This window comes from Sardina pilchardus, chromosome 16 (assembly GCF_963854185.1).
Source record: "Sardina pilchardus chromosome 16, fSarPil1.1, whole genome shotgun sequence".
Classification (NCBI taxonomy): Eukaryota; Metazoa; Chordata; class Actinopteri; order Clupeiformes; family Clupeidae; genus Sardina; species Sardina pilchardus.
In genome coordinates, this window is record NC_085009.1 from 10972417 (window position 1) to 10998655 (window position 26239).

At 42.9% G+C, this 26239-nt stretch overlaps 5 protein-coding genes across 7 annotated transcripts; 2 read left to right on the top strand and 3 right to left on the bottom strand.

The window, feature by feature from the left end:
- Positions 1–949: 949 nt before the first annotated feature.
- On the bottom strand, positions 950–4349 carry slx1b (SLX1 homolog B, structure-specific endonuclease subunit). The gene is made up of 5 exons (XM_062515827.1): positions 3554–4349; positions 3396–3447; positions 2813–3151; positions 1907–2125; positions 950–1388 (listed from the first exon to the last, which is right to left on the bottom strand). The coding sequence occupies exons 1-5, from the start codon at positions 3724–3726 to the stop codon at positions 1359–1361; spliced, it is 813 nt and encodes a 270-aa protein (XP_062371811.1). The 5' UTR covers positions 3727–4349; the 3' UTR covers positions 950–1358.
- zgc:112271 (uncharacterized protein LOC553698 homolog) lies at positions 4334–6124 on the top strand. The gene is made up of 3 exons (XM_062515829.1): positions 4334–4530; positions 5464–5561; positions 5677–6124. The coding sequence occupies exons 1-3, from the start codon at positions 4468–4470 to the stop codon at positions 5774–5776; spliced, it is 261 nt and encodes an 86-aa protein (XP_062371813.1). The 5' UTR covers positions 4334–4467; the 3' UTR covers positions 5777–6124.
- A 50-nt stretch (positions 6125–6174) lies between these two features.
- LOC134059434 (zinc finger protein 672-like) lies at positions 6175–13291 on the top strand. Its single transcript, XM_062515828.1, has 4 exons — positions 6175–6437; positions 7007–7092; positions 7534–7683; positions 11522–13291. Exons 1-4 carry the CDS (start codon positions 6293–6295, stop codon positions 11867–11869), a joined length of 729 nt encoding a protein of 242 aa, XP_062371812.1. The 5' UTR covers positions 6175–6292; the 3' UTR covers positions 11870–13291.
- Positions 13292–15342: 2051 nt separating this feature from the next.
- On the bottom strand, positions 15343–19194 carry LOC134059436 (protein C-ets-1-like). Of its 2 annotated transcripts, none has more exons than XM_062515831.1 (7): positions 19057–19194; positions 18295–18498; positions 17609–17677; positions 17204–17407; positions 16682–16894; positions 16149–16267; positions 15343–15721 (listed from the first exon to the last, which is right to left on the bottom strand). In XM_062515831.1, the coding sequence occupies exons 1-7, from the start codon at positions 19172–19174 to the stop codon at positions 15473–15475; spliced, it is 1176 nt and encodes a 391-aa protein (XP_062371815.1). In that variant the 5' UTR covers positions 19175–19194; the 3' UTR covers positions 15343–15472. The 2 variants fall into 2 exon arrangements, with proteins under 2 accessions (XP_062371815.1, XP_062371814.1); XM_062515830.1 differs by having other exon boundaries at positions 16682–16915.
- Positions 19195–20709: 1515 nt separating this feature from the next.
- On the bottom strand, positions 20710–25855 carry si:ch211-284e13.5 (uncharacterized protein LOC793850 homolog). Of its 2 annotated transcripts, XM_062515833.1 has the most exons (4): positions 24884–25855; positions 24468–24791; positions 23472–24085; positions 20710–22975 (listed from the first exon to the last, which is right to left on the bottom strand). In XM_062515833.1, the coding sequence occupies exons 1-3, from the start codon at positions 25488–25490 to the stop codon at positions 23481–23483; spliced, it is 1536 nt and encodes a 511-aa protein (XP_062371817.1). In that variant the 5' UTR covers positions 25491–25855; the 3' UTR covers positions 20710–22975; positions 23472–23480. The 2 variants fall into 2 exon arrangements, with proteins under 2 accessions (XP_062371817.1, XP_062371816.1); XM_062515832.1 differs by having other exon boundaries at positions 20710–24085.
- Positions 25856–26239: the final 384 nt, after the last annotated feature.

Below are 26239 nucleotides of genomic sequence, written 5' to 3' on the forward strand. Positions count from 1 at the left end.
AGCAACATAGGACCAAGAAGGCAAAAACTAAGTAACAGGAACACACTAACAGACGGGAGTAACTCCTTACAAGGCATATAGTAACCTATAGGAGTGAGGCTGCCAATATGGCTGCCTGCAAAGTTTTCGCGTCACGATTCCGAGCCCTATAGACCTCTGAAGTTCGCCTACAAAAAGGATCCAAAGCTGCCATCTTTGTCCATATAAGGAGATCCGGGTGTTAATTGAAGCTAACTACCGATGGCAAGTTGCATTGTAAATTAGCTCTGGGGTACCAAGATCAAAGTGTGCTATTTTCACAAACCAAAGATCACAGTATCCACCCGAAAGCAGAGGACAAAACTGTGTATCACTAAACGTCTACATTTCCACTTTCTTCGTCCCCGCGAGAGTTTAACAAGTGTGATAATTGGAAGAATGAAATTGGAAATGCAGACGTTTTGCGCTATAAAGTTTTGTCCTCTGCCTTCAAGTGGATACTGTGATCTTTGGTAGATGAAGACGGCACACTTTGATCTTTGCTACCCCAGAGCTAACTTACAATGCAACTTGCCATAGGTAGTTAGCTTCAATTAACACCCGGAACTCCTTATATGGGAAAAGACAATATAATAACTCAAGGTTGTTGTGTCTAATGTAAATGTCTAATGTCTTGTTATTGAACTATAACATTAGAGAAGACATACTATGTTATGCTGTTACCCACATATCCAAATCTGTCCTGAAGATTGCTGACCAGTGGGCTTGGACGGTCACCAGGGCCTTTAAAGTCCACTTCTCGGGGTGTAACGGCACAGAAAAGTCATGGTCTGGCTCATACCACAGTTTGGACAATAAGTATGAGTTAGGTACAACAGAAAAAGTATTAGAGTTCATATATGAAACATCAAACAAAACCAGTAGTCTTCTATCTAGTCTACCCTGAAAATTCTTCACACATAACATACAATTCAATTCATTACACACAGCTTTATTAAACATATATAAATATACTGTACTTAAATAGAAATACAAATTGTACTGATGTGTTCACACGGTTCAAGTCTTTAAAAGTGTTGTGGCCCTGCCTGTTTTTCTCCTACAATGATCTTGTGTTCTCATACCTTAGCAGGAATATGCTACGTGGTCTCTACATACCAGCAACTGTGGTAACAATTGTGATGACTGGAACTTTGACCGAAACTCACAAGACCTCTGACTTCTGCCTTCATTATCTCACCTCGCGCCAAAAGCACAATTGCAACAGTTTCCAAACCCAACCCTTTACTCAGATCAATGGAGGTCTGTAAGCCGACTCTTTGACGAGTGACCGTTTAGCAAGTACTTCCACAAATGTTGCTGAGAGCAGTAGACACTGGTCACGGTTGCAGTCCATCAGTGCAAGGACCCTAGGGGAAAAGGGACCTTAAATTAAGGAACTTTAAAAACACAAGTGTAAAGACATACTGTACTTAAGGCATTCAGTTGTGCAATTTCACATGTTCAGAACTGTAAGCCAGACAGACTAAATCCTCCACTTTCAACCAAAATTGTATAATATACACAAGGACAATCTTTTGAGCAGAGCGTCTGGAAAAGGTTCCTCAATATTGCTGTTCAAGCACATTCCTCAATGTTGTTGTTCGAGCACATTCCTACTGATGTTGAGTAAGAACAGATTTTTCTCTAGTTTAATCTTGAGTAGGCAAAAATGATCCAATCAGATCACGTGGAACTGACTATGTGACTCCCTAGCAACACTTCTCAAACAGTTGTTTGAAACATTGCTCCCTGTCTGATTACTTTAAGAGATTCAAGTATTTGCTCTTACATAGATAGATAGATGATAGATAGATAGATAGATAGATAGATAGATAGATAGATACTTTATTGATCCCCAAGGGGAAATTCAAGAAATTCAACATACCTGGGAGGATGGGACTGTGGCTATTTCTTCCAGGTCACTGTAGCAACCGTTCTTGTGGCTAATAAGGTTCCCCCAGAGCACTGTGCGGTTGCAGCTGGGACACCTGCCCTCTACTGGCAGCAGGTGGCCAGGCTCCGATTTGAGGAAGTGCTGGGCCAGGCAGATCAGATGACAAACCATGTCACATGATGGCAGGAAGCAGGACACTTTATCTGAAGACTGACAGGAAACAGACGGTTATGAAGGCCACGGTTGTACGGTCACTCACAACGGATATTTCCAACTCCCCGCCAACACATGATCACAGCACACATCATGCACAGTGAACACATGACGGTTCACTGATAGTTCACCAGTGAAGACTGCAGAAGGACTGTCATACACAGAATCTGTGGTAAAATCAGAGAGCATTGCATGTAAAAGAAAATCACATTAAGAAAGTCAAAACAAATATAGAGTAATAAAGTGTGTGTGTGTGTGTGCACACGTGTACGAATGAGAGTGAGTGAGGGGAGGAGTTATCAAACACTGAAAAGGCTGAACATGATTGAGTTCCATGGCAGGTCTCCATCTAGCCAGTAGCCTTCTGCAGAGGGCAATGGAGTCTCAAACAGCCATCCACCAAAAATCTTCATTAGACAAGAGCACCACGTCTACAAACCAAGTGCATGGAGACATTACTGGCACAGTGGATATCAAAGGGTAACAATATACCCAGTAGCCCACTGCAATTTACAGGGCCTGCATATTTCAGAGCCAGTATGAACTAATCTGTGGGATTATGTGTTGAGCACACTGTGTTCCCCTGAGTTCCTTTCAGTTGTATGCTCGGTGAGGAAGAATTGTGTTAGAAGAATTGCACAGACAAATTGGCACCCATTTGAATGCCAAAAGATTCACCCTCACCTTCACAGTTTCCAGGCAGAGCTTGCAGCATTCCTTGACTCTGCCCTCTTCCTCCTCTCCTTGCTCCTGGCACGCCTTTGCGGCCGGACGATTCTTCTTCGCCCGCACGCCCCCAAAGGCGATGGGCATGTGCGGGGGCGGCCAGAGCGTTGCGTCGAAGTTGAGGTGGTACTCCGGCCGAAGCCAGCGCACGGTGAGCGGAAGCCTGCTCCACGGTGCCACACGCAGCATATTGGAGACGATGCGCCAGTGAAACTGCAGGCTGGACTCGCGCCGCACACGCTTGGCCATATGCAGCAGCCGACGCGAGATGTGAGGGTGCTGCCATGCCCACTCAAACTGACATGGAAGGAGGTGGTGGAGGAGGAGGAGGAGGAGGAGGGAGAGATGAACACGTCAGCTTATATGACATACTGACATTTGCACTTTAAGGCACAAACAACTGCAATAGTGAGTCAATGTAGACAGTTGTGTTAAGCATCTTATCATAGTCTAGAGAACAACATGCATTTCTAAATACTCTTATGGTTGTGCTATGGCTGGGTGCAAGTTAATTCCCCAGAAAAAAAAAGTTTAGGCTTACCGTCAAAGCTGCTATGTCTGATGGAAATCCGTGGATGATGAGAACCATTTCCCTGTGAATAATAATGACAAAATAGAAGAGGAGGGGAAAAGAGCAGATGGAGTGACCACATTCATCGCAGATAAGTCTAATAACTCACACAGACTAAACGTGCTTACCATGGTCCTCTGCCACTAGTTCTTTTCGCTCCACCTTTGTGCTGACCCGCGTTGTGTTGTCCTATCCTTCGCTCCGGGTTTACCGTGAAGCCGATATAGATACGACCCTTAAATTTGGGGTTAGTACAGTACAGCATGTACACCCCAAAAAAGTTTTCGACCTCAAGAACCATTTGGTAAGATATATACAATAGAATTATTTGAATCGGGTCACATTCTAGTTTTCATGAATACCTCTTCAACGTTATCATAGTTGCCAAATATACAAATCCCCCCGGCTAGCTAGCTAGCTAACATAACTTAGCTAACATTTCCACAAAGCAAGCAAGCAAGCAACCACGAAACATGCTCTTGTTCATACTTGACAGATAATAAACTATTTGCAGACCTTGCTCTACAAATGTTCTCTTAATTGTAGTTTTGAAAGTGGTCACGAAAGAACAAATAGTTAAAACAATACCAGTGATCTGTGACAGTGGTGCAAAATGTTTTGAATTTCTTCTTAGCTGTTCATACGCTATGCCCGACTATAAATGAAAAGTTTTTGCTTTACTTCCAAAGTAAATGCCTCCAATAACATTTTCTTTTAATTATACGACATTACATATAAATAACTAAATACTACAGAGCTGGTTACGTCTGAGATCAATTTAATAAAGTCGTTATTAATCAGGCAAACTTTCATTTCGGTCACAAAATTAGGACCCCGGTTAGATCCCGCCCTCCTGTGGGCAAAACAAAGGCTATTGGTCATTTAGTGCAAACCAGCAGATTCAATTGGATAGCTGTTATATATTTTATTTGTGCGACTTCCGACCATGCCCAACCGGTAGAAATCCATGTAAAATTGTAAATAGCGTGACTAAAGTATATCACCGTAACGTGTTGGAAATTTAGAGATTTGTTGTCTGATAATGGCAATAACAACTGACCTCATCCGCGAGAAACTTATAGCGGAGATTGGAGCAGTCCATGTGGTAGGCTATTTGATCCCAGATCCTGTATGCTATGTTTTAGTGTCAGATCTTGATGCATGCAACAAAATAGGTCCACCGATTGCAAACGCTGTTTTGAGTGCATAGTGAGCACATGTATAACTGTAAATCATATACACGAAGGACTAATAACTAACTGTATTAATCAGAAGTGTTTTAGTTTTACAATATTCAAAATCCTCATGTTAGTATGCTGTGTCACAACCATGTTACGCCATTGTCCACATCTTTGACACTTACGTTTCGATTTCTTAGAAGTGTTTAAGATTTTATTCATTAGTAGCAGGCCAAAGCCCTGACAGCATCTTATATGGACATATAAAGTCAACATACTTTTTTGGCAAAATAATTTGGAGAATTAATTAATAAACTTCACAGCTGATATATCATTTTGTTTTAACACTGTAACTGAGAATGTTAAGAGTTGAACAGTTCAAATGACAATACATACTATTTTCACCTTTACTGATGAATACTACGGTCCCCTTCATTAGTCAACTCCAGCACATCATCACCTATCACTTACGCCACGCTACCACAATGTCACCTTCTCTGTCACCGTCAGCTATGTCCAACATTGTGTTGACATAAAGCTAACACATTCTCTCTCTCTACACACACACACACACACACACACACACGTACCTTAATACAAGTGTTTTGTTATGGTAATGAATATCAATGAGGATGTGTAGTTTTAGTCACAAGAAGACATTAGAAAACATCCTTGGTCGTCCTCGGGCTCGTTCCCACTGATCGACCTAAAGAATGATGGGCCGGCAACAATGGGATAGTCTATCCAGTGTTCTGTACAGATCAGTGGGAACAAGCCGATGGACCGAGGAGAGACGTTGAGAAGAAGCTCTAGTAATGAGGGATCATTTCACTTTCGTTTTCATCACTTTCAACCAACAGGATGTTGAAGACACCTCACCAAATAGATGTGCTGCGAGCTTCAAGGTTCTTGTGGTGTCTCCCCAGTTTGAAGGAAAGCCACTGCTACAGAGGCACAGGTAACGTTCTCACGATGGGTTGAACGACACATAATTGAACTGTAGTGATTGCACAAAATCAGCGCAACCTTCATTTAGTTTTGACCATACCTCTGATTACATTGTACATTTCCAGACTGGTGAACACATGCTTGGCTGAAGAACTAAAGGAGATCCATGCCTTTGAACAGAAGACCCTAACACCAGAACAATGGGAAAAACAGAAAGCACAGTGACCCCCCCCCCCCCCCCCCCCACACACACACCACACACACACACACACACACACACACTTTCTCTCTGTCTCTCTCTCTCTCACACACACACACACACTCACACACACAATCAACATGTTGATATATTATGAAACAAGGACTGGAAAGACAAGAAAAGTTGCTATCTTCATACTATGAGCATGTCGCTCACGCAAACAAACACACACTTTCACAAAAAATGTCTGACTAAAAGCATGCCATTATCTTCCACTGCCAGTTCACATGACCATTTTGCTTATCTTCATCTGCTAGTTGAAACAGGGTCTACCAGTTCTTAACTACCTTTGTCATGTACACCGGAACATATTAAAAGTGTCTGTGGTAATGGAAAAAAAAAACTTGTATGATTTCCTGTTTGAGTTGTGTGTGTGTGTGTGTGTGACGTCTCGTTTTCAGTAGCTTGCTATGAGGGTGAACTTTCTTGAAGCCAGCTCACTCGAGCTGCTTTGACATTTAGACAAGAGAGGTAGACAGAAAATGGAGAAACTGTCAAGCTTGCTGGGTCTCACAAAGGCACTGCTGAGAGAGAAGGCCAGGAGTATCAAAAAGGGACAACAGCAAAAAGCTCTCGGTGATGGAGAGTTGAGAGGCAGAGCCAGAGGACACTCTAAGACACAGCTGGGTGAGTAGACCACCATCATGAATGCCATTCCGATCTGACTGTAGTACAACCTATTGGCTGAGTGTAACTTAAACGTGAACAAATGGGTGTCGGCAAAATAACCTATTCTTCACAGATTTTGGTTCATTTTGTCTATCAGATTATAAAGAGCTGCTCTCTTCTGAGGTAGATTTTTTCTACGTGGGTACGGACGTTTTCCCCAAAAGTATTTACCATTGTGTCATGAAGCCATCATGTGCTCTGATTCATACCTGATAGGGCATGTGAAGAAGGACAACGGAGCATTCCAGTAGTGGTTACTGATTCTGACCACTAGAGGGGAGATCACATGAGCTGATCTGTGGTGTAGCCATGTGTTTTCCACATTTAAAATGTGTAAAGGCAGGTTTTAAATGAACAAGCAAAGATGTCAGCAGGCATACAAAATAGCAACGCATCAACCAAAACTGTTGAGTTTTTAGGAGTCCAGGATAAAGCTTTTTTTTCTGGTTGTGAGGATGTATTTATACTTTATGCATGTGTTCATGTTGTGAATACTGTCAGCCATGCCAAAACTTGTGTCTATTCAGGAAGTACCATTCAGCCACAAGGTTCCTGTGGTCACAGGGTGAAGTCCTCAGAAGTTATCTGCATGGTGAATGCGTGCTTGAAACAGGTGAGAGAGCCATGCAGTGCAAATGAGCCTGAGGTGGACATGAAACCAAAATGTATTTAACAACATAGAGTCTAAATAGATCTTCCTTTTTGAGAGTCTCTCTCTTTTATAGTTCATACAGTAATTTCCTGTGTATTAGCTGCATCGTGTGTAAGCCGCAGGACAGTATTTTATGCCAGTTAAAAGAAATAAAGCCATATTAATACCATATTAACTGCCCCCATTGTATTAACCTCATAGCTGAGGAAATTTTGCAAAATCAATGTATAAGATGTGGCTAATAGTTTGGGAAATTACGATAGTGCTTTCTTTTTTTGTTGTGGATAGTAATTCTTTTTCTTTTAATCTATGGACAGATTTGTTTAATCTTTCATAACAAAATAACAGTCCCCTTAGCTTGGCTCATCACTCTTGCCCATGTGTGTCTGCCTGCTGTTGCAGAAGAGTCTGGACTTCAGCTGCCCCGTGTGTGGGGAGGCGTGGGATTGGGAGCTGGTGAAGGACCAGATCCAGCTCTCTCAGGCTCAGGCCACCATCCTGGAGGCCCAGGTCAATCGCATCGCCCAGGAGCTCCCAGACAGATACAAGAAGGTGAGTAGCTTCTGTTGTCACAAAAAGATCACCAGGGTTACGTAAGTCAACGGCTTGTATTTGGTTTCTAGAAAATTGTTCAAGGTTAGAGCGTAGAATGTTCTCAGTCCTCACCAAGAATTCTTGTCAGTTATTTTGAGTTTTTATTTTTTGGTTCAGTGATGGTACAGTGTTTGCAGCTGTGAAAAAACGTTGGCCATTTTGAAACTGAATCTTGAGACTAAGTGACTGTTTCAGCTCTTTCTTCAGTGTAGTTTCCACTGTGGGATGTAAGGCGTCGAGTGATTTACATGTTAAATGGTTGAAGAGAAAATAAGACAGTGCTCGAAACGCTTGTGCTGAGCCCTTTCAGGCTGAACGTGCACACAGTTCATGAGTTTCCAAAAGCACAGTGGAATGATCTGTGTGTCAACTGTGTAGTTGAGCAGCGAGGGCAAAGGAAACCTTGGTCTTCGAAGGTCACTAATATGTTCTGCACAGACTTGGCAGGCAACATTCAGACTTATTGACACAGGTCAATGTTAATTAAAAGAGCAGAACATCTCCCATTAAAACAAATGCCCTCCCAGAATGCTTTTGCCCCTTGGACTAAATACGATACGATACAAAGGCAGCAGCGTGGAGGTAACTTGTTTATTCACGGCCGGAGGGGTCTCCAGAGGTGCCCACTGGAGCGGTCACTAATCCTAGACAACACACACACACACACACACACACACCCTTGCTACCCCCAGTGTCATGGGAAAAGCCAGGTAGATGGCTTTTGTAACAAGTGCATATGTAATCAACCAACCCCAGTGGGGGCCGGTATTACACGACTGCTGCACTGTTGTCATAAGCTGCATGAATAAATTCTGCATGAATATGAAATTGATTATTAAATTGACGGATTTTGCTCAATGCATTAACCTCCTGCTGAGCCACCGTGGCCTGAAAGGGGACTGGAGACGCAGGACATAAAAAAACATCTGATGCAGATGCCACTTAAAATGGATTCAGTTTGCGTTACAGGATGTTTTTCAGGACGGAACTTTTATTTGTCAGAGTTTAATAAAGTCACATTGAGGTTGGTATGTATCATTGGCTTCAGCCTAGTTGAGGCTTGTGGAAGAGGGAATAGCCATAGCCCTTGTGAATCAACATAATGTATGGCCTTTCCATTATGTTGGAGCCTACTGTTATTGCGTATTCCTGGCCCCACCCAATGCACTGGTGAGGTATCTGTGGCCTGGAAATCTGGCATTGGACTTCAAATATGTAAAAATATATTCATTTAGCAGACTCTTTTATCTTAAGCACATTAAAACAATTGAGGAACCGTAAACAAGCTGCATTGCGGAGGAGACATTCAAACGAGTGATGACAATGATTTGATCTGAGAGCATCAACCATGTAACACTGATGTTACATGAAACCAGTGGACCCTTCTGAGTCATACTGTTTATTTAACCAGTTATTTGTGGTCCTCTACACATTGAGGTAATCACATTTTTCATCCCTGTCTTATATCTCAGACATACCTTATATAAGAATGTTCTTAAATCTTATATAAGAAGAGTGAGGCATTTCTGTTGTAAAACACCACCATACATGTGATGAGCTGTCTCACATTTGATTCTTGGTTCAGTCTGGATATGATGGGTCAATGAAATTGATCATGAGGGTTTTGCAAATCGGTCAAATTTTATGTAATGCATCCTGTGTCGTCACGGACATTGATGTGAAACACAAAACTGGAAAATGAACGGGAAACCTTGACCTAAGAATTTCCAGCTAACACTGAATATGAAAGTAGCTGACAGTCCTGGAAATTCAAATGTTTACTTTCAGTGTGTCAGTTGCCTCTGCTGACAGACATGTTGAGGTTGTTGTGTGTCATGAAATGGTATTCTTAACACTAGAAGAGCCATAATTACATAACTACCACAAATACCGTATGCGGTCATTTTGACCCTTATATTTTAAACTCCGTATTCAGCCATCAGGACTGTCATTTTTGCATCGCACATGTAACATTTTAAAACAGTCAGAATGACCACGGTGGCAGTTCTAGCGTGTATTCCCTGGTCACTGCCTGTGGAAACACAGGGGTTCCTCTGTTCTGTTGACGGAGACCCATAACAGTGGCGCATGTCACGCGGTGGTGGTGCAGTGTCCGGAGGGGTCTCCTGTATCGCACAGCTGATTCGCCATACACCACCTGAAACACCGGATGTGTTGATGACAGCAGCCCCATTCAGGTTTCTCAGTCGAAAAAGGTTATTTGAGGCAAAGCCTCGTGCCTTCCTCGACAATCTTTCACCACCCACTGCCTTCACATCCTGCTGTTGTACGTCATGCCTACCTTACATCAGACAAACTCGTCTAGTTTGAACCCGCTTTCTAGACTTTTGGTTTATACTGTATGCTGTGTGTGCTGGTTTGGATTTCTATGATTATTTATATGGGGTTTAACTATTGTTTGCTGGAATCCTAGATAGTGAAAACTTAACACACACACACTAACACACACACACACACACACACACACACACACACACACACACACACACATACTGAAAAACTTCAGCATTATAGGAACCCACACACTCAAGCATACCTATCTACTCTTAAGAGCAGAGGTGGGAGAAAGTCACTGTTTGGCAAGTCACAAATGCTGTAAGTCTCTAGTTTTAACGCTGAAGTCCAAGTCAAGTCCCAAGTCAAGACAGAAATGTCTCAAGCAAGTCCAGTCCAAGTCCAAGTCCTTATTTTCCTCAAGTCCTAAACAAGTCCTTGTTGTATTGTCGTATCATGCTAACTGGCAATTCTACAGTATTGCTTTAGTCATAGTACCAGTCATGCTACAACTTGTGAGGAGTGAGGTAAACTACACATGTGAGGTGTGTGTGAGATAGGGAGTGAAGTATATATGACTATTTGGATGGGTGAGTGAATAGAAATTTTACAGTGTGTCATGTTTAATGTTGATATTGTCAAGGCCATAGCCTACTCAATGCTAGGTGAATCAATATTTATTTACCTTCACATGTCTTGCTATTCATTTGGCAATGCTTACTCCGTGGAGCAAATTAACAGGATCAGAGGATCCATCACAATATCACAGGATCAGCTATCGAACCACATCACAGGATCAGAGGATCCATCACAGTATCACAGGGTACACTTAGTCAGATGACAACAGGAGGATGATCAGTGAGTGATGATGATCATCAGTTTTTCTTAGAGAACATACAGTCTGTGGTCATACTAGTTAGTACGGAGTTGCTGGTGTTAAGTTGATGATGAACTTGAGGCTACTGAGGTATGGGCAGAAAATAGTTGTTTTCATAAGATACAAATAATTTTACTCAATACAAGTCATTACAAGTCAAAGGGCCAAAGTCTTGAGTCAATGGCATGGAAGTCCAAGTCGAGGTGCAAGTCATTTCTAAATTTGTCTGAAGTCATCAAAATCGTGACTCAAGCCCAAGTCATGTGACTTGAGTCCACACTTCTGCGTGTCTCTCTGAGTGTGTCTGTGTGCCCTCAACTTTCCACTATGGTGGATAATATTATGCCATTTGATGAATGAACACTAAACATGAAGTTTGAAGATAATATTTCATATGTTATGGCCGATTTTGGTTATTTTCCAATAATCTCCTTTACACTAGATTTAAACTTAATAATGTCAATTAATGACATAATATGATATTATCTAGCTTCTGTTTACAAAAAAAAACATAACAGCTGCATGTATTTTGAATGTCTCACATTTACATTTGTGTGTTTGTCTAAGTGTGTCTGTGTACTGTGCCCTCAACTTTCCGCTTCTCCTTTGCCCCCCCCCCCCCAGTGCCCGATCTGCGCCTGCATCCTCAGCCGTCCGCTGGACAGCACAGGTCAGCCGTGCCCCTTCTCCAGCTGCGCCCGCTGCCCCCACACGCACCACTTCTGCTGGGCGTGCCTGGCGCCCTGGCTCTTCCCCGACGAGGCGGGCGCGGGCCAGTGCAGCAACGGCTCCTGCTACCTGGTGGGCACCCTGCTCTCGTGCGACGTGGTGACGGAGCCTGGCAGCACGGTGCTGGGGTGCCCGCGCTTCCGCGCCTGCCCCAAGTGCCTCGCCCTCCTCTCGCACACGAGGGACGACAGCGGTGGCGGCGGTGGCGGCGGTGGCGGCGGCAAGCACACGACGTGTCTGTAGTGCGGGCACGTGTTCTGCTACGTGTGTCTCCTGGACGCTGGCGCGTGCCCGCAAGAGGAGAGCGAGCACTACCTCCCGTTCTGCCGCGGCCAGAAGGCAAAGAGACAGTGGTTCGTTACGCAGCACGGCACGCAGGGTGATCGGCTCTCCACTTGACGGACGATATATTGTATATCAAACTCTCTCTCACTCTGTTTGGTGTGTCAGTTTCTGGCTGCGCTTGTGCTACTGTGGCATCTTATAATGTTTGTGACATTAAAGGGGATTCAGGTTTTAGTTGAATCTTTCCCATACAGAAAAAAATATATATTGAAATATATTTTTAAGTGTCAAAAATATAATTGTGGGCCCATTTTGATTATTTGAAGATATATTTCAAATATATTTTTGTTGTATATGGGCCTGTACGGGCATACAGAACAAACATATAAATGGCTACTGTATACATTTAAAAAATTTATTGAAATATATTTTAAGTGTCAAAAAAACAAAATTTGGGGGCCAATTTCAAATATATATATTTTTGTGTATGGGTTTTACATTAAAGTTGCCCTAATGTGTTGAGATGTTACAGTAAAAAGTCTAAAATAGAACAATGACTGACGCTTAATGGAGTTAGAAATAAGACTTTAATTTGAAAGAAATAATTCAAGTTCGCTACTCTTTTCTATTTGCTTTGTATATTTTTTTCTATAGATTTTAAAATGCACATAAACTTATTGCAGTTCACAGGTGCTGAGCAAATTAACTTGTTCACTCACACTGGTATGGTATGTGAACATGGAAGATCTGTTTATAAAAACGAATATAGAACCACTGAACGGTGCTCCAATGTTCCCTCACTGATGACCAGCTGAGATGGAAAGATAGAGAGAGAGAAAGAGAGAGAGAGAGAGAGAGAATAAGGGGTAGTGAGGACATGTGAAGACAGAGAGAGAGGGAGAGACGGCAACGTGGACACCCACCTACAGCACCTCCGAGTCTGGGTATTACTTCCACCACTTTCCCCCTCATGCTCATCCACTCATGTGGAGGAAGAAAAGAGGAGAGAGAATATGAAGCACGAAGAAGAGAGAAAGATTTGAGTATTTATGTGCCGATGACAAGACTGAAAAGATTTTTTTTGCAAACAGGTTGTCTGTGAGGAGAATTAAAGATTGTCTGTGAAGAGAGTTACAGATTAGAGATGACTAAGAAAGGCTGTGAACATCTCTTTTAGATCAGATCTAGTGACAGCATTGCCATACAGGGAATGGAGGGACTAAAATAGCTGAGGGCTAATGAGGTCATGCTAATGTGAAGACTGTGAAGTGTGAAGAGAATGAGCAAGACCTCAAGCTGAAGCAAAACAAATGGTTAATAGTCTTGTAAACATGATATTTATACAATAAACATAAAGTATTAAAGATGACATAAACCAGATATATTGTTTTATGTAAAACCTGCTTTTACAATGAAGACAATTGTTGACCTTTTAGCTGTGATACAACAAAGGTTGTGTGCTCTTTGTTTAAACCACACCGGTGTCAGTCATGTGACACTACAGTCTGTGTGCCTATCCTCAACACTGGCGGTGTTGAGTGTGGTGTTTGTGCTGGTGCTTTGCCTGCTGTGTTCTGGGTTCTCTGTGATGTGCATCAGATGGACGCCGCCATTTCAGCGTGGCTCAGGTGCACCAGGGCGAGAGGAATCCAGCGCTGAGCAACGGAGTGTCTGTCAATTATGTTCCATTAATTCAGCCTCCAACAGGGCTTTTGTTAACGCCACTTTTCAGTCCTCATATACAACAAAGAAATACATTTAAACACACACACATATTGACACACACAAAGATATAGGGCCTAATATGAGGTTTGACAGATTTTGAGAGGTATTTTGTGACATTATCAAAAGTGTGGGTGCTATAACGCTTAAAATGATACCATAAGTGTAAGCATTTATGTCCTCATTTCCAAACTGTTTCTTTGACCAGACAATCACATGTCAATAGCTGACTGTACAAATGACTAGATTTTATAGACTGAACTCTCATTATTGTGACTGAATACAATTAACAAGAAAATGCTGGGATGTTGTGTAAAATGCAAATAAAAACAGAATGTGTTATTATAGGCTACAGGACCTGTAAACCCAGATTTAGCAGCAATAAGGTCAAAGACAACATATCAAATGTTGAAATTGAAAATGTGGACTATTTCATGGAAATTGAATGTTTACCACTGTGCTGCTTGACCTCTTTATTTAACAAAATTGTGTAAATGTTTAGGAAATGAGGAGAATGTTGTCCCATTACTGCCCAATATAGGATTTCAGTTGCTCAAAAGAATGGTTATTCTTGAATTCCATGATGCACCTAATTTTACAGGTCTGGACTGCAGACAGGCCATTTTAGCACTTCCTCGGTGGAGAAATACTGTTTAAATATGTGCAGAATTCATTTTGGCATTGTTTTCCTAAAATATTCAAGGTCTTGCCTGGAAAAGACATTGCCTGGATGGCAGTATGTTGCAGTATGTTGCTCAAAATCTGTATACATCATTCAGAATTGATTGTGCTTTGCCAGATGGCCATGCAGTAAGCACTAATGCACCTCCATACCGTCATAGATGTTCGAAATGAGCACTAAAACAAGTTGGATACTTGGATAGGCCCTCTCCTCTTTAGCCCAGATGAGTCTATGATTTGCAAAAAGAAAATTTGATGGGTGTAACCACAGGATCTTTTTCCACATTACCACATTGCCACAGTCCATTTTAAACAAGCTCAGGCCCAAATAAGACGTGGTATTTTTCATATCATGTCCCAATACAATGTGCCATCTGAGGTCCCAAAGGTTATGGCCATCCAATATTGGTTGTGAAACATTATTCCTTTATCTTACTTTATCTTTACACAACTTTCCCAGTATTTCTTAGTCTTGCCCTTTTTTTGAAACATGTTGCTGGTATCAAATTCAAAATGTTTCCCATGATATAGTCAAATTTGTCATTTTCAACATTTGACATGTTGTCAGTGTCCTTTTTGCAACTAAATATGAGTTTAAGAGATCTGCAGATGATTACATTCTGTTTTTGTTCACATTTTACACAATTTTTCACTTTTTCTGATTTGGGGTTATACTGTAAGGCCTACACAAGACCCTGTGGAATAGATTATGACCATATAGAGTCACCCTGCATGTGAGGATTTATTGTCAATATGTACATACAAGCATGACCATTCACAGTTAATTGTTCCTTTAGAGTGACGTTGTTATTGATGATCTTAAACGACATATATTGCACATTTAAATACAACTGCAAATTAAAATATAGTCTTTGCTTATGGATTAAAACTTGTTCTTGCACAGATTCTCAGTATCCAGTTTGCCTCTGCATCGGACGGCTAAATGAATACAACAAAATAGAATACTTGAGGTGGTTTCTTGGCACTGCCCCATTTTCCAGTGTAATTCTGCATTGTGAGAGCAAAACTGGACACAATAAATAATTGAAACATAATATTCATTTGTAGGTGCCCCCCTTTAGAGCTGTATGCTCAAGTCCATTCTATTTCAACAGGGATCCGTTGATTTGAACAATGTCATTTTAGCATTTTCCAGCTTTACAGGGACCCGTCCGATCCATCTGAGAACCCCTCAGACACGTCGCTTTGTCTGATGTCTAGCATGGCATGGAGCTCTTCTGCGGAATATCCCAGCAGGCCTTGCAGGTTGCAAACGAAGCGGTAGACGTAGCGCTTGCCGGCCGTCTTGTGGATGATGTTCTTGTCATAGTAGTAGCGCAGGCCTCGGCTCAGCTTCTCGTAGTTCATCTTTGAGTTGTTCTTACGCCGGCCCCACATCTGAGCCACCTGGAACAGAAGAATGTTTGTAGTCAATTTGTAATCCTAATGGTTTGTTAAATAAACACAATTGGCAATGTGGGGGCCAAGCACAACCCCCTAGAGGTCAAATAACACAAAATTGTTTGTACATCCATACAGGTGGGACCCTGAGTTCATGTACCAAATTTTGGTCTTCACAGTTATCCTCACAGTTGCTTGGCTTCCAATTATAAGAAAGGGTAAAAAAACACAATGAGTCTGCCAAGATACCAACTGCTGATTTGATAATAGGATTTTGGACATTGAAGGCAGCATGAAGGATGCATATACAATGCCTTCAAAATTAGTCAAAACAAAGGCAGAATTTTTTACAAAATTTGATTCGGGCATGCCGCAAACACTATAGAAGGCTTGAACCCCAAGATGAACTTGAAGATGAACGGGCAGTGGTTACCTCATCAGGGTCCGTCAGTTTGAATTCCCATCCATCTCCTGTCCAGCTGATGAATGATTGACAGCTCCGATCAGTCAGAAGCTCCAATAGGAACTGCCACAGCTGAATAGGGCCACTGCCTATTGGACGCCACAGAAAAAGGGTGAGAGAAGAGGTGGAGTTTACGAAACAGTTAGTCAAGTCACTCATTAAAAAAAAAGGCCTGTGTGTGGCTAAATCACCTTTCTGTTGTAAATAGCTAATAAAATCCCTAATTCTTTTTTCATCCAGTGGCAAGTTTCTAATCAGTGGGCATATTCCAAAACCAAATTCTACTTGCAATAATTAAAAAGCTCCATGTAGAACTCATGACAGACTTGGCCTGTTCTAAGTCTACATTCAACCCTTCTTAATCATCTTCCTCACTAGACAGTCCTTAAGAATACTCTACGCAATAACCTCACTGCATCGCATGGCACGACATGACAACCTAATAGCAGTTATACAACAACAGCAGTTACACAACAACAAGAGGCCTCTATGTGTTAACTTACCAGTATAACCTGCCAAGACGGCGGCTGGGACCACAGCTTTGCCCAGGTCTGCCTTGTCCCCCACGAACTCCCTGAAGCTCATGTGAGAGTGGGACAGGGTGAAGGCCGTCTCCGGCAGGTGACCCTCCTTCCTGCCGTAGTCCAGCCCCTCGTGGACCCCTGCCCAGAGCATGGGTGCGTCTGCGTCAGCCTCGGCGTAGCACAGTGGCGCCTCTACATCCACATCACACACATCTGGTAATGAGACAGACAACACTCTGAGCATGCGAAAGATAACTTGGTACATTTACAATTTCAAACAGGGAAAATGTTACATTGATGACATCTTTCTTTCAGAAAATTCTCCATTGAAAACATTCCGCAACTTTCTATTTTCTTTTTTTTTTTTTACAGTGATTAGAACATTATATAGTACTGGCCCACTGTTGTGAATAATAACATTCAACATGGGATGGTGGTGGTGACTGGGTATCAAGAAGTGAATCCACAAACAAACTACACTCAGAAGAGAATTTGTATTACCTGCTTCATTGATGCTGTGGTAGTCCTGTACAGACGATGGCACCTCCTGTGCTTTTCTTAAGTGCGTCTCCTCCCTCAGATGAGCGAGGTCATAGTGCCTGGGGCTCACGGTGTCCAGAGAGAGCAGATGCACACTTTCGGATGATGCATGATGGGAAAGCAGTTGGTAGTGTGGATGGTCCGTAGACAAGGCTGAGTTACTGTCTGGGAATAAAGTGCAATATTATATATTTTGCCTATCTAGAATCTCAAATGGAACACATAATCTATCCCAATGGTCTATCTATGCACATAAAATATGTGTATAGTGGCTTTTTGGCAGTATATCATCCTCATCTTTGAAGTAATGCTGCAAATGTACCAAGTTAGTATGTTTGGAAATAATAATTTTGCAATTTTACTCACCTATGCTGCATTGTGATTGGCTGAAGTGGGGTGATAGGCAAACATATTGGCCTTGGTCAGGTTCACATTCTGTATGACACACATAGAACCAAAGTTACAGAACCAGATATATAACTAACTGCATATGCAGTCAAATAGATTATCAATACACCGATGGAAGGTAACTAATTAAATCATACTAAATGACAGCTGAATCTAGTCATTTCTTTCTTTCCTCACAACACACAGTATAACTCCATATTGAAGTCACCCAGTTGGGGCTGCATGAACAGGTGCACCACAGCAGTAAGACAATAGACTATTCAAATAATGAAAGCAGACTGGGGCACACAGATTAGGCTTGCAGTATTTCATTTAAAATGCAAAAAATGACTAACGTTTCTCTCGGCCTACTTCGACTCTGGCAAAGATAGGTATAGGTACAGTAGGTGTGGAAAAAATATAAAAATGGAAAAACACTTGAATCCTTTTTTTTTGTTTTATTTTCTCTTTTCTCTAGCACAGAATTACGTTTCGACCGTGTGGTCTTCTTCAAGAGAAAATAAAACTAAAAAGAAGGATTTCAAGTGTGCAAACCTTTTTCCATTTTTATGATTTACCCTTGTTCTGCACCTTGACCTGGGATGTGCACATACTTTTTCACCATAACTGACAGTAGGTGTGCAGACATATCTCCATGTGTTTACCTTTGTGCATGGTTTCCAGGTGCTCCCACAAGATTTCTCCTGCCGTGCAGTCAGAGATCAGAGCCAAGAAGCCCTCTCTGTCCAGGCTGCAGAGCTCACTTCCTCGGATGCCCCGCAAATCCATCCCCAGGCTTTGCAGGCCGAACTCAGCCTGGCACCAGTCTAACCAGTGGTCAACATGCCACTCTGACCACAAGCTGGGGTCTTCCATTGAGAAAAAAAAGTTCTTGCATTAATTACGTTATAAAATAACTCATATTTCAAAGTTTGCTCAAATATTAGAAAAGGTCTCTCTTCAACATCATTGACTAAGATCACATAAATGAAAGATTGTGAATGAAATTAATTTAGCACTTTTCTTGACACCCAAATGAGCAGCTCTTTGGTCGTCATAGTGGCAAAATGAAAGGAATGTATTCTACTGGCATGAAGAATAGTAGACAGACTTTTGTTGCTGTCCTGTCACGGCTAATTTACTTCATTCTGTATTATAAGTGTTCCAACAAGTGATCACCTCTACCATGCTTCACCCGTGCACAAGCTAAGTGTATCAGTCAAATGATTGCCCCACACATCCAATTGACATAACTATCTTAATGTCTCTATCCTTTGAGTTATAAAATATAGCCCCTAGCCTTATCACCTTCCTTATTACACTTAAACACCTAACAAAAACATTGACATATTGACACATACTGTATGCTGCAAGCAGAACTATACACTGTACCATCCCCGAATAAATATGAAGCTGCAGAACCGTACCTCTGGGGAACCGTAGGCGACTCCTCTCCTGGGTGAAGCCGGCGAAACTGGCCCTCACTGCCTGGGTCAGAACCTCTTTACTGGTGGGGGTGAGAGGAGGCACCTCCAGAGGATCCATCTCTGAGAACGAACGAACGACAGAAGGAAAGAAAGAAGGAAAGAAAGAAAGTCAGAACCTTGCTGATCTGACATGACATTGCCACAAACATTTAGAACGTAGAACGCTTTAAAAAATAAATAAATGCTATTTATAAAATTATGAAAAAGAGTACATTATCTATGTGTGGTGGATGTCCTACTCTGCAATGTCCTACTCTTTCTAAGCTTTCTAAGCTGATATATTTGTATAATGTTCCTTCTGTGGTTATATTTTGATATATCCATTCTTTTTGGTATACACATAGACAGTCCTACATTACTGAAATCAAACACAAAGGCTAATTCACATTTTGAACTTCTCAGAGAGACTAAAAAAATAGCTAACGACCACTAGTTAAGTGAAGTAATATGACTTCTTACCATACGAGTTCCAATCCATCCTGAGCATTAAAGCAAGCGGGTACACAGAGGGTAGATACACTTTAATGTGTCGGATAGGGGTGGGGAGGACAGGGGTTTTAATATAGTCCTGGGAGAGAAGGAGGGAGGTTGAGATGGATACCTATCAATCATCAGGCCATAGGGCGGGGGAAGAAGGGACCTGAGCCAATCGTGTGAACCATATGGAAAACAAGGCATGTAAAAGATTTCTAGACATGAGGCATGTAAAACCAGAGATACTCGAGTTAAAATCATCATAGAACTGAGGAAAACATTTTGTTGACAGACATAGGATCAATTTAAACTTTTACAGCTCTACATCTTGTCAAAAGGGGTAAATTTGTCCTTGGATCAGGATTTCCTTCTAGGATATTTTTTGGGAGCTCATGGACACAATGGGAATTTCTCTTGAGAACTGTAAACCAAATTAAATGTGATCTACTAAAGTCGATGTTCTCTTTAACATTCAAGGATGTTTTTGTTTATTTCGGCTGTGATGTCAATGAACACTTTACTGGATATTATTATAAAGGGTTCCCTTGTCTTGTGGCAAATCCCCCCAAAACACTCTCACTCACACACACACTGTGCAGGCTTAACATGTTACTTACATCACAGTGCCCCTCTTAATCTCAGCGTTTCAGGAGTGCGTGTGCAGAGAGAGAGAGAGAGAGAGAGGAAAGAAAGAAAGAAAGAAAGAAAGAAAGAAAGAAAGAAAGAAAGAAAGAAAGAAAGAAAGAAAGGAAGGGAGGGTTTCGAGCTAGAATAGAGCATCTTACGTTCATAGGGTCAGCTAAACTAATCCACAGGACTGTCCTGCCACTGAGGTGATCAGAACCAGGAGACCCAACCAAAACATGAATGCAATCTCTCTGGATAAGGATACGACTTGTGAGGCCCGAGTCACACCAAAGATCCGCGACGAGACGAAACCGTTGCAGGAGTTGCAGCGGTGTGAATTAAATGTCGCTTGTCATTGCAAGCCATCGCAAAGCATTCAACATGTTAAGTCGCAGTGGCAAGGTTTTAGAACGTCGCACCTCATCTCGTCGCGAATCTTTGGTTTGAACCCCCCTTTAGGGTTTGACATAATATTCAAGTTAGATGAGCAAGTAAATAAAGACATAGTCTGACAGAGGTTAAGACTTTATTCTATTACCCATGTCCAAACAATGACAGTTATGATTGTGTTTCAAGGGAATACAAAACAATAGTAGCACATTTAGTTTGTCATGAAGTTAAACCTTGTGTTTAGAAAATGTACAAACAACAAATAAAACCCTCCCGACTCCCAAGTCCCTGGGTTTATGCCGCATGATGCCAGGCAATATCGATGGATTATGGAGGCAAAAAGCCACCTATAGTGTTTGAACGGTTAGGACCTAAGTGACATTATGCTCACAGGGAATACCGTATTATTCAATTAGTTGCACAGATGCAGTATTTGCAGATAAAAACTATAAACAGAACACAAATCTGTGTTTTAGGAGTGAAATTTAGCGTGTGTGAGAGTCGTATGGCTTCCAGGGCTTTGTGAAATGCACCCCAGGTGTCCTGAACAGCATATTCAGAGAATGGGGCCCTGCTGGTTCTGGAGTCCCCATGAGATGTACGGTGACAAAAAGCCAACTCTTTCACCCCCTTGATTCCACTATACGGTCAAGTTCGGCACAGCCACCTTCTCCTCTGCCATCTGCTAACATCCATCCTCAAGCCATTTAGGGATTTACCGTTGGTAAAGAACAGTCATATGTTGAGGCTCTTCTCAACGTCTCTCCTCAATCCTCGATCCTCCGGCTCATTCCCACTGATCTATAAAGAACACCAGATAGGCTATCCCATTGTTGCCGCCCTATCATTCTTTATGTAGATCAGTGGGAACGAGCTAGAGGACCGAGGAGAGACGTTGAGAAGAGCCTATTGAGTACTTTTCTAAATAATACAATTCAATTAGGAACCATCAAGTCATTCGAGTTCAAAGGTAAAACATACTGGGGGTTGTCCAAATACATGATCATATAGGATCTTCATTACACAAGTTAATGTCTTACTGCACTTGTTCAGTTTATTGCAGAGAGGACTGCTTGCTTACGCATATGCCTCTACTTAAACAACCTGACAAACTTAGGGATGGTTGACAGGCACATCTGTGATAAGCCCATGTAAGGATTTTAAGCACCTTTCAAAATGCTGAGGTCTGTTTGTTTCTATTTCAGTGTGAGCAAAAATAAATGACATTGTTAGTTTAAGTCTTTCTCCTAATCCTGCACTTCTTTAAATATATAGTTAGAAATGTAGAGTTTATCCTGTATGACACAAAGACAAGACATTACAATCCATCGTTTCCATATTGCATGGATGGGAGTGCATTGCTCATATACTCTTGGTTATTTGTGCGCGTGATGCTAGACATGACATGCCACTTCTCTGCCTAGCTTGAAATGATGTCTTCAAAAACCTCTTTCCCTCAGTACACTTCGACTAGGGTCACAGCATGGGTCTTAGAGCTCAATTCAGATTTTGTTGCTCGTATTCGATTTTGTCGTGTGGCTGTTCACATTGTTTTTTTATTAAATGTGGCCAATATCAGATTCCCACCTCTGTGGACTGTAACGAACGAACGAACGAACTCACACGCAGCACACCATAGGGCGACTGACTAGCTTCGCATCCTATATCGAATTAAACCACATACGGAAGTGGCCCAAAGAACAACTGAAAAAGGTAGATTTCATGTGATTTGCGCTGTTCACATATAACGAGCTAGACCCACATCAAGATGTAGGGTCTAGAAACTCACCATAGGCAGGGCTCAATCGGAGGGAGGGGACAAACGGTTGTCTTTCAAATTCCCTCTCCACGCAATAGGATAGCGCTAGACGAATCATCTTGTTTTCAAGTAACAGGATGCTTAATGGTCGCAACTTCTCGTCGCAGGTCAGTTGTCATTATGTTATGCCCGCCTACCGACTCTATACACAATGTGATTGGCCCAGCCCCCAAGCTCCCAAGTCAACGGAGAGTTGCTAGACTACCCCGGGTGGCTTCTAGATTTCTAGGCTACTGCTCACACGGTTTCAAGTGAGAAAATCAGAATTGACCTGGTAGTGTGACCCTTGCCTTTGTCATCTGTTCTAATGGGAAGCGCCAGAGAGGAACCTCTCAAGGCCACCACTGAGCCCGCGAATTGTTCATCTGAGAACAAGCAATTTTCTCCATTTGAGAACTCTTTCAAAAGGTACAGGTTTTCTCACCAAAGGCTTGACTGAAAACACTCACACACACACACACACACACACACACAGAATGTTTAGGGAAAGTGTGTATTCTCAACATTGTGGTATTGTCATTTCCACTTCCATAGTGTATGGCCTCCGCTCTGTGAAAACAAAACCACATGGTTGTGTTTGTTCATTAAAAATGTATTGAACTATTCTGATGAGTTAGTTAGAACAGCAAAGAGCATTACAGTCTGACGCTGACGACAGTTGAGTGAGTGCCCCTACACACTACCAGCTGGCTCATAGAAAATTGTACCAACTGATTTTTTCATTCACTTCAGTCGTCAAGCATGTGTTTGCACTGAATCGTCCCAAGCTGGGAGTAGCTCCAATTAAAAAGGCTGTTTCAACCACTTTGAACACTGGCCTGCAGATGGCACCATCCACCTAACTGTATCCACTTTGTATGAGTTTGGTGACCTAACCATGACCCTGACAGCATCTGTCTAAACCTCCAGTCCAAACTCTCACATCTGTTCCTAACTACTTCACTGCAGAAACAGTTCACTATCTAGTCCAGCCCAATACACAACAGACCACCTGTAGCCAAGTTGCTGGAGACCCCGAAGATCAACGTTCAAGCGTTTAACTCACACAGACAGTTTATTGTCCCATCACCGCCTGAGTCTGTCGGTTGTGCAGCCTCTGGTGGAAGCGCAGGCCGCCGCTGTTCCGGAAGGACATGCCGCACTGGCCGCACACGTAGGGCTTCTCGCCCGTGTGGATGCGGAAGTGGCGCGTGAGCGCCCCCGAGTGGCGGAAGCGCACGCCGCACGCCGAGCAGGTGTACGGCCGCTCGCCGGTGTGGATGCGCAGGTGCGTCTTCAGGTTCTCCATGCGGTTGAAGTCGCGGCCGCACTCGCCGCAGTGGTACGGGCTGCGGCCCGGCGGGAACTTCTGCTGCTTGGGCGGCCGGCCGCCGGGCCGCGGGCCCGCGCTGTTGGCCGGCTTGGAGCGGTGGTGCTGGCTCTGGTGCCGCCGCAGGTCGCTCGGCCGCTGGAAGGGCCGACCGCAGATCTTGCAGACGTGCTGCTTGAAGGACGGGGGCAGCGCGGGGAGGTTGGGCCGGACCGCAACGCTGTAGTCCTGAGGGGGCGGAAGGGGCAGCGGAACCGGGTCGCCGGGCTGGTACAGGCCGGGGAACACCGGCAGGCTGCCCACTGACGAGGAGCTCATCTCAGTAGCCTGCATGGTGAGGGCCGGGTGGGCTGGAGACACAAATGGCGTAAATTATTGCTTGTACAGCTACTTGGACATGTATAGGTCTATGCATATTCAGTATGGCAACTCCTAGCTCACCAAATGTACACCACGGCTCGTATTAAGGCTAGAGACCAGAAAAGGAAATTAAATGCTATCTTGCACCCTCACTGATCTATAATTAGTGAAGTAGTTGAGGAGCTGGGCTAGCGTGTAGCAGCCTAAAAGTTGTGGGTTCAATTCCCGGCTTCCACTGTTGTGCCCTTCGGTAAGCCACTTATCCCCAAGTTGCTTCTGGGAAAATGTAATCCCTTGTAATATAGTTGACATAATGTAAGTCACTTTGGACAAAAGGTGTCTGTTAAATGTACAAGAATTTTCATATCTTACCCAGGCCATGGCTGCCGTCTTGGCTGAGCGTGTTGGCCTCACACCCGGGCAGGCCCAGGGGATCTGGCCTCCAGTCCTCCAGCATCTTAGACTGGGCCAGTGAGAAGCCGTCGTCTGGGTCCTCACCCACATCATCGAAACCGAGCTGGGAGTCTGAGCCCGAGATGGAACCAGAGGCGCGGTCCAAATCTGGCTTCTCCTCTTTCACCTGAAGGTCTGCTGAGGATTCATAGGACACATCCTCCTCATGTAGATCTGATTGATCATAGTGATTTGCCATCTTCTCATTTGGTAAGCATGGAGCCAGTGAATGTTGTTTCACATCTGTTAGAAAGGGACAGAAAAAACGGTTGACAACAACAATCAATATCTACTTTCTTTCTGACTACGTATAAACCTCTGTATATAATTCCTACCTTTTTCCATGATTGCAGCAGGGACTAATTCCTCACCCGGTGTCCTGTTCAGGGTTTGTGAGCACACTCTGCCGTCCTCACAGATCTCACTGAAAGTACCGTCAAGGCGTTCACAGCTTGCCTCGGCCTCCACAATGAGATAATCACACTTTTTCTTTACAGAGACACTCACAGAGGTCTTGGCCGGATCCTCACAGTTTCTGAGGTGCTTTTCAGCTTTAAGTCTGTCGTTATTGTGCGGGCTATCTGGCTGGCTCGAATGACTGACTGATAACGGGACTTGGCCGTCTCCTGCTGCACACGAACGTGCTGAATCTAATTCTTTCTCGGCTGACTCCAGGCGCAATTTCAGAGTCTTGTTCTCTCGCAGCGTTTCGTGCATTTGGTCGCGCACGTCGCCAAAGGCTTGTCCCACCAGTTTGCTGACCTCTCGCACAGCTATCTCCACGGCCACTTCAAAAGCGCCGTGGATCGTGGCAGCAAGTTCGTCCTGAAAAGACAAGGAAATCTCGGTGCTCAATACCAACCCCGACGAACCCTGGGCGGCGGTAGCCATGGTTTCACGGTCTCTTTTGCTCCCGATTGTGGTTTTAAAGCGCGGTTTCATCCTCAAAAAATGACAAGGTGTCGAAACGGGAAACGTATAAAATTCCTGCTGATTCCAACTTTTTAAACAATAAACAAAATGGTAATAATCACGTTATAGCGATAATCGTATCTGTGTAAACACTTCCATTAGAGCTAGCCTGCTACTATGACTGGACTGGGTAGCCGTTAATTAGCAGCGCATCATTACTAGGAAGTCAGCTCCTGCTTCTTACCAACATCTCTCAGAACAATGTCGGTACTTAAATATTTTCAATCTACACTTTCCACTTGTACTATCGTCCGTGTTGTCGTAGACCAAACAGAAAACTGAGCAATTTAGCTTAGGGCATGAACGTGTCCTCCATGGTTTGTTTACAAAGACCGATCGTGACTACTTCCGTTTTCCGGTTGAAAGTAGTGGCAAATCACTGGCAAATAATGTTTCTAATTCTAAGTGAATGTGAAATGTGCAAAAAATGTTTTATGAAAACTCATCGGGGAAAAAATAAAAAATGCATTACTTAACCTGTCTTTGATTAAACAACAGCCATTTTTGGTGGATTTAATATAGCCAGCGGTTAAATAGCACAATCTACCATCTAGATCACGACTATCAGCACCATGTAAAATCTTAATTACTACAATCTTTATAGCCCAGTATACAATCTAAATTACCTCAATCGTTATCCTAATAGTTTCATACCTGACTGATAACGCCAAAATGAGACCTCTGTCAAATTTAGCGTCCCCTTGTGGCGAACTGTATAT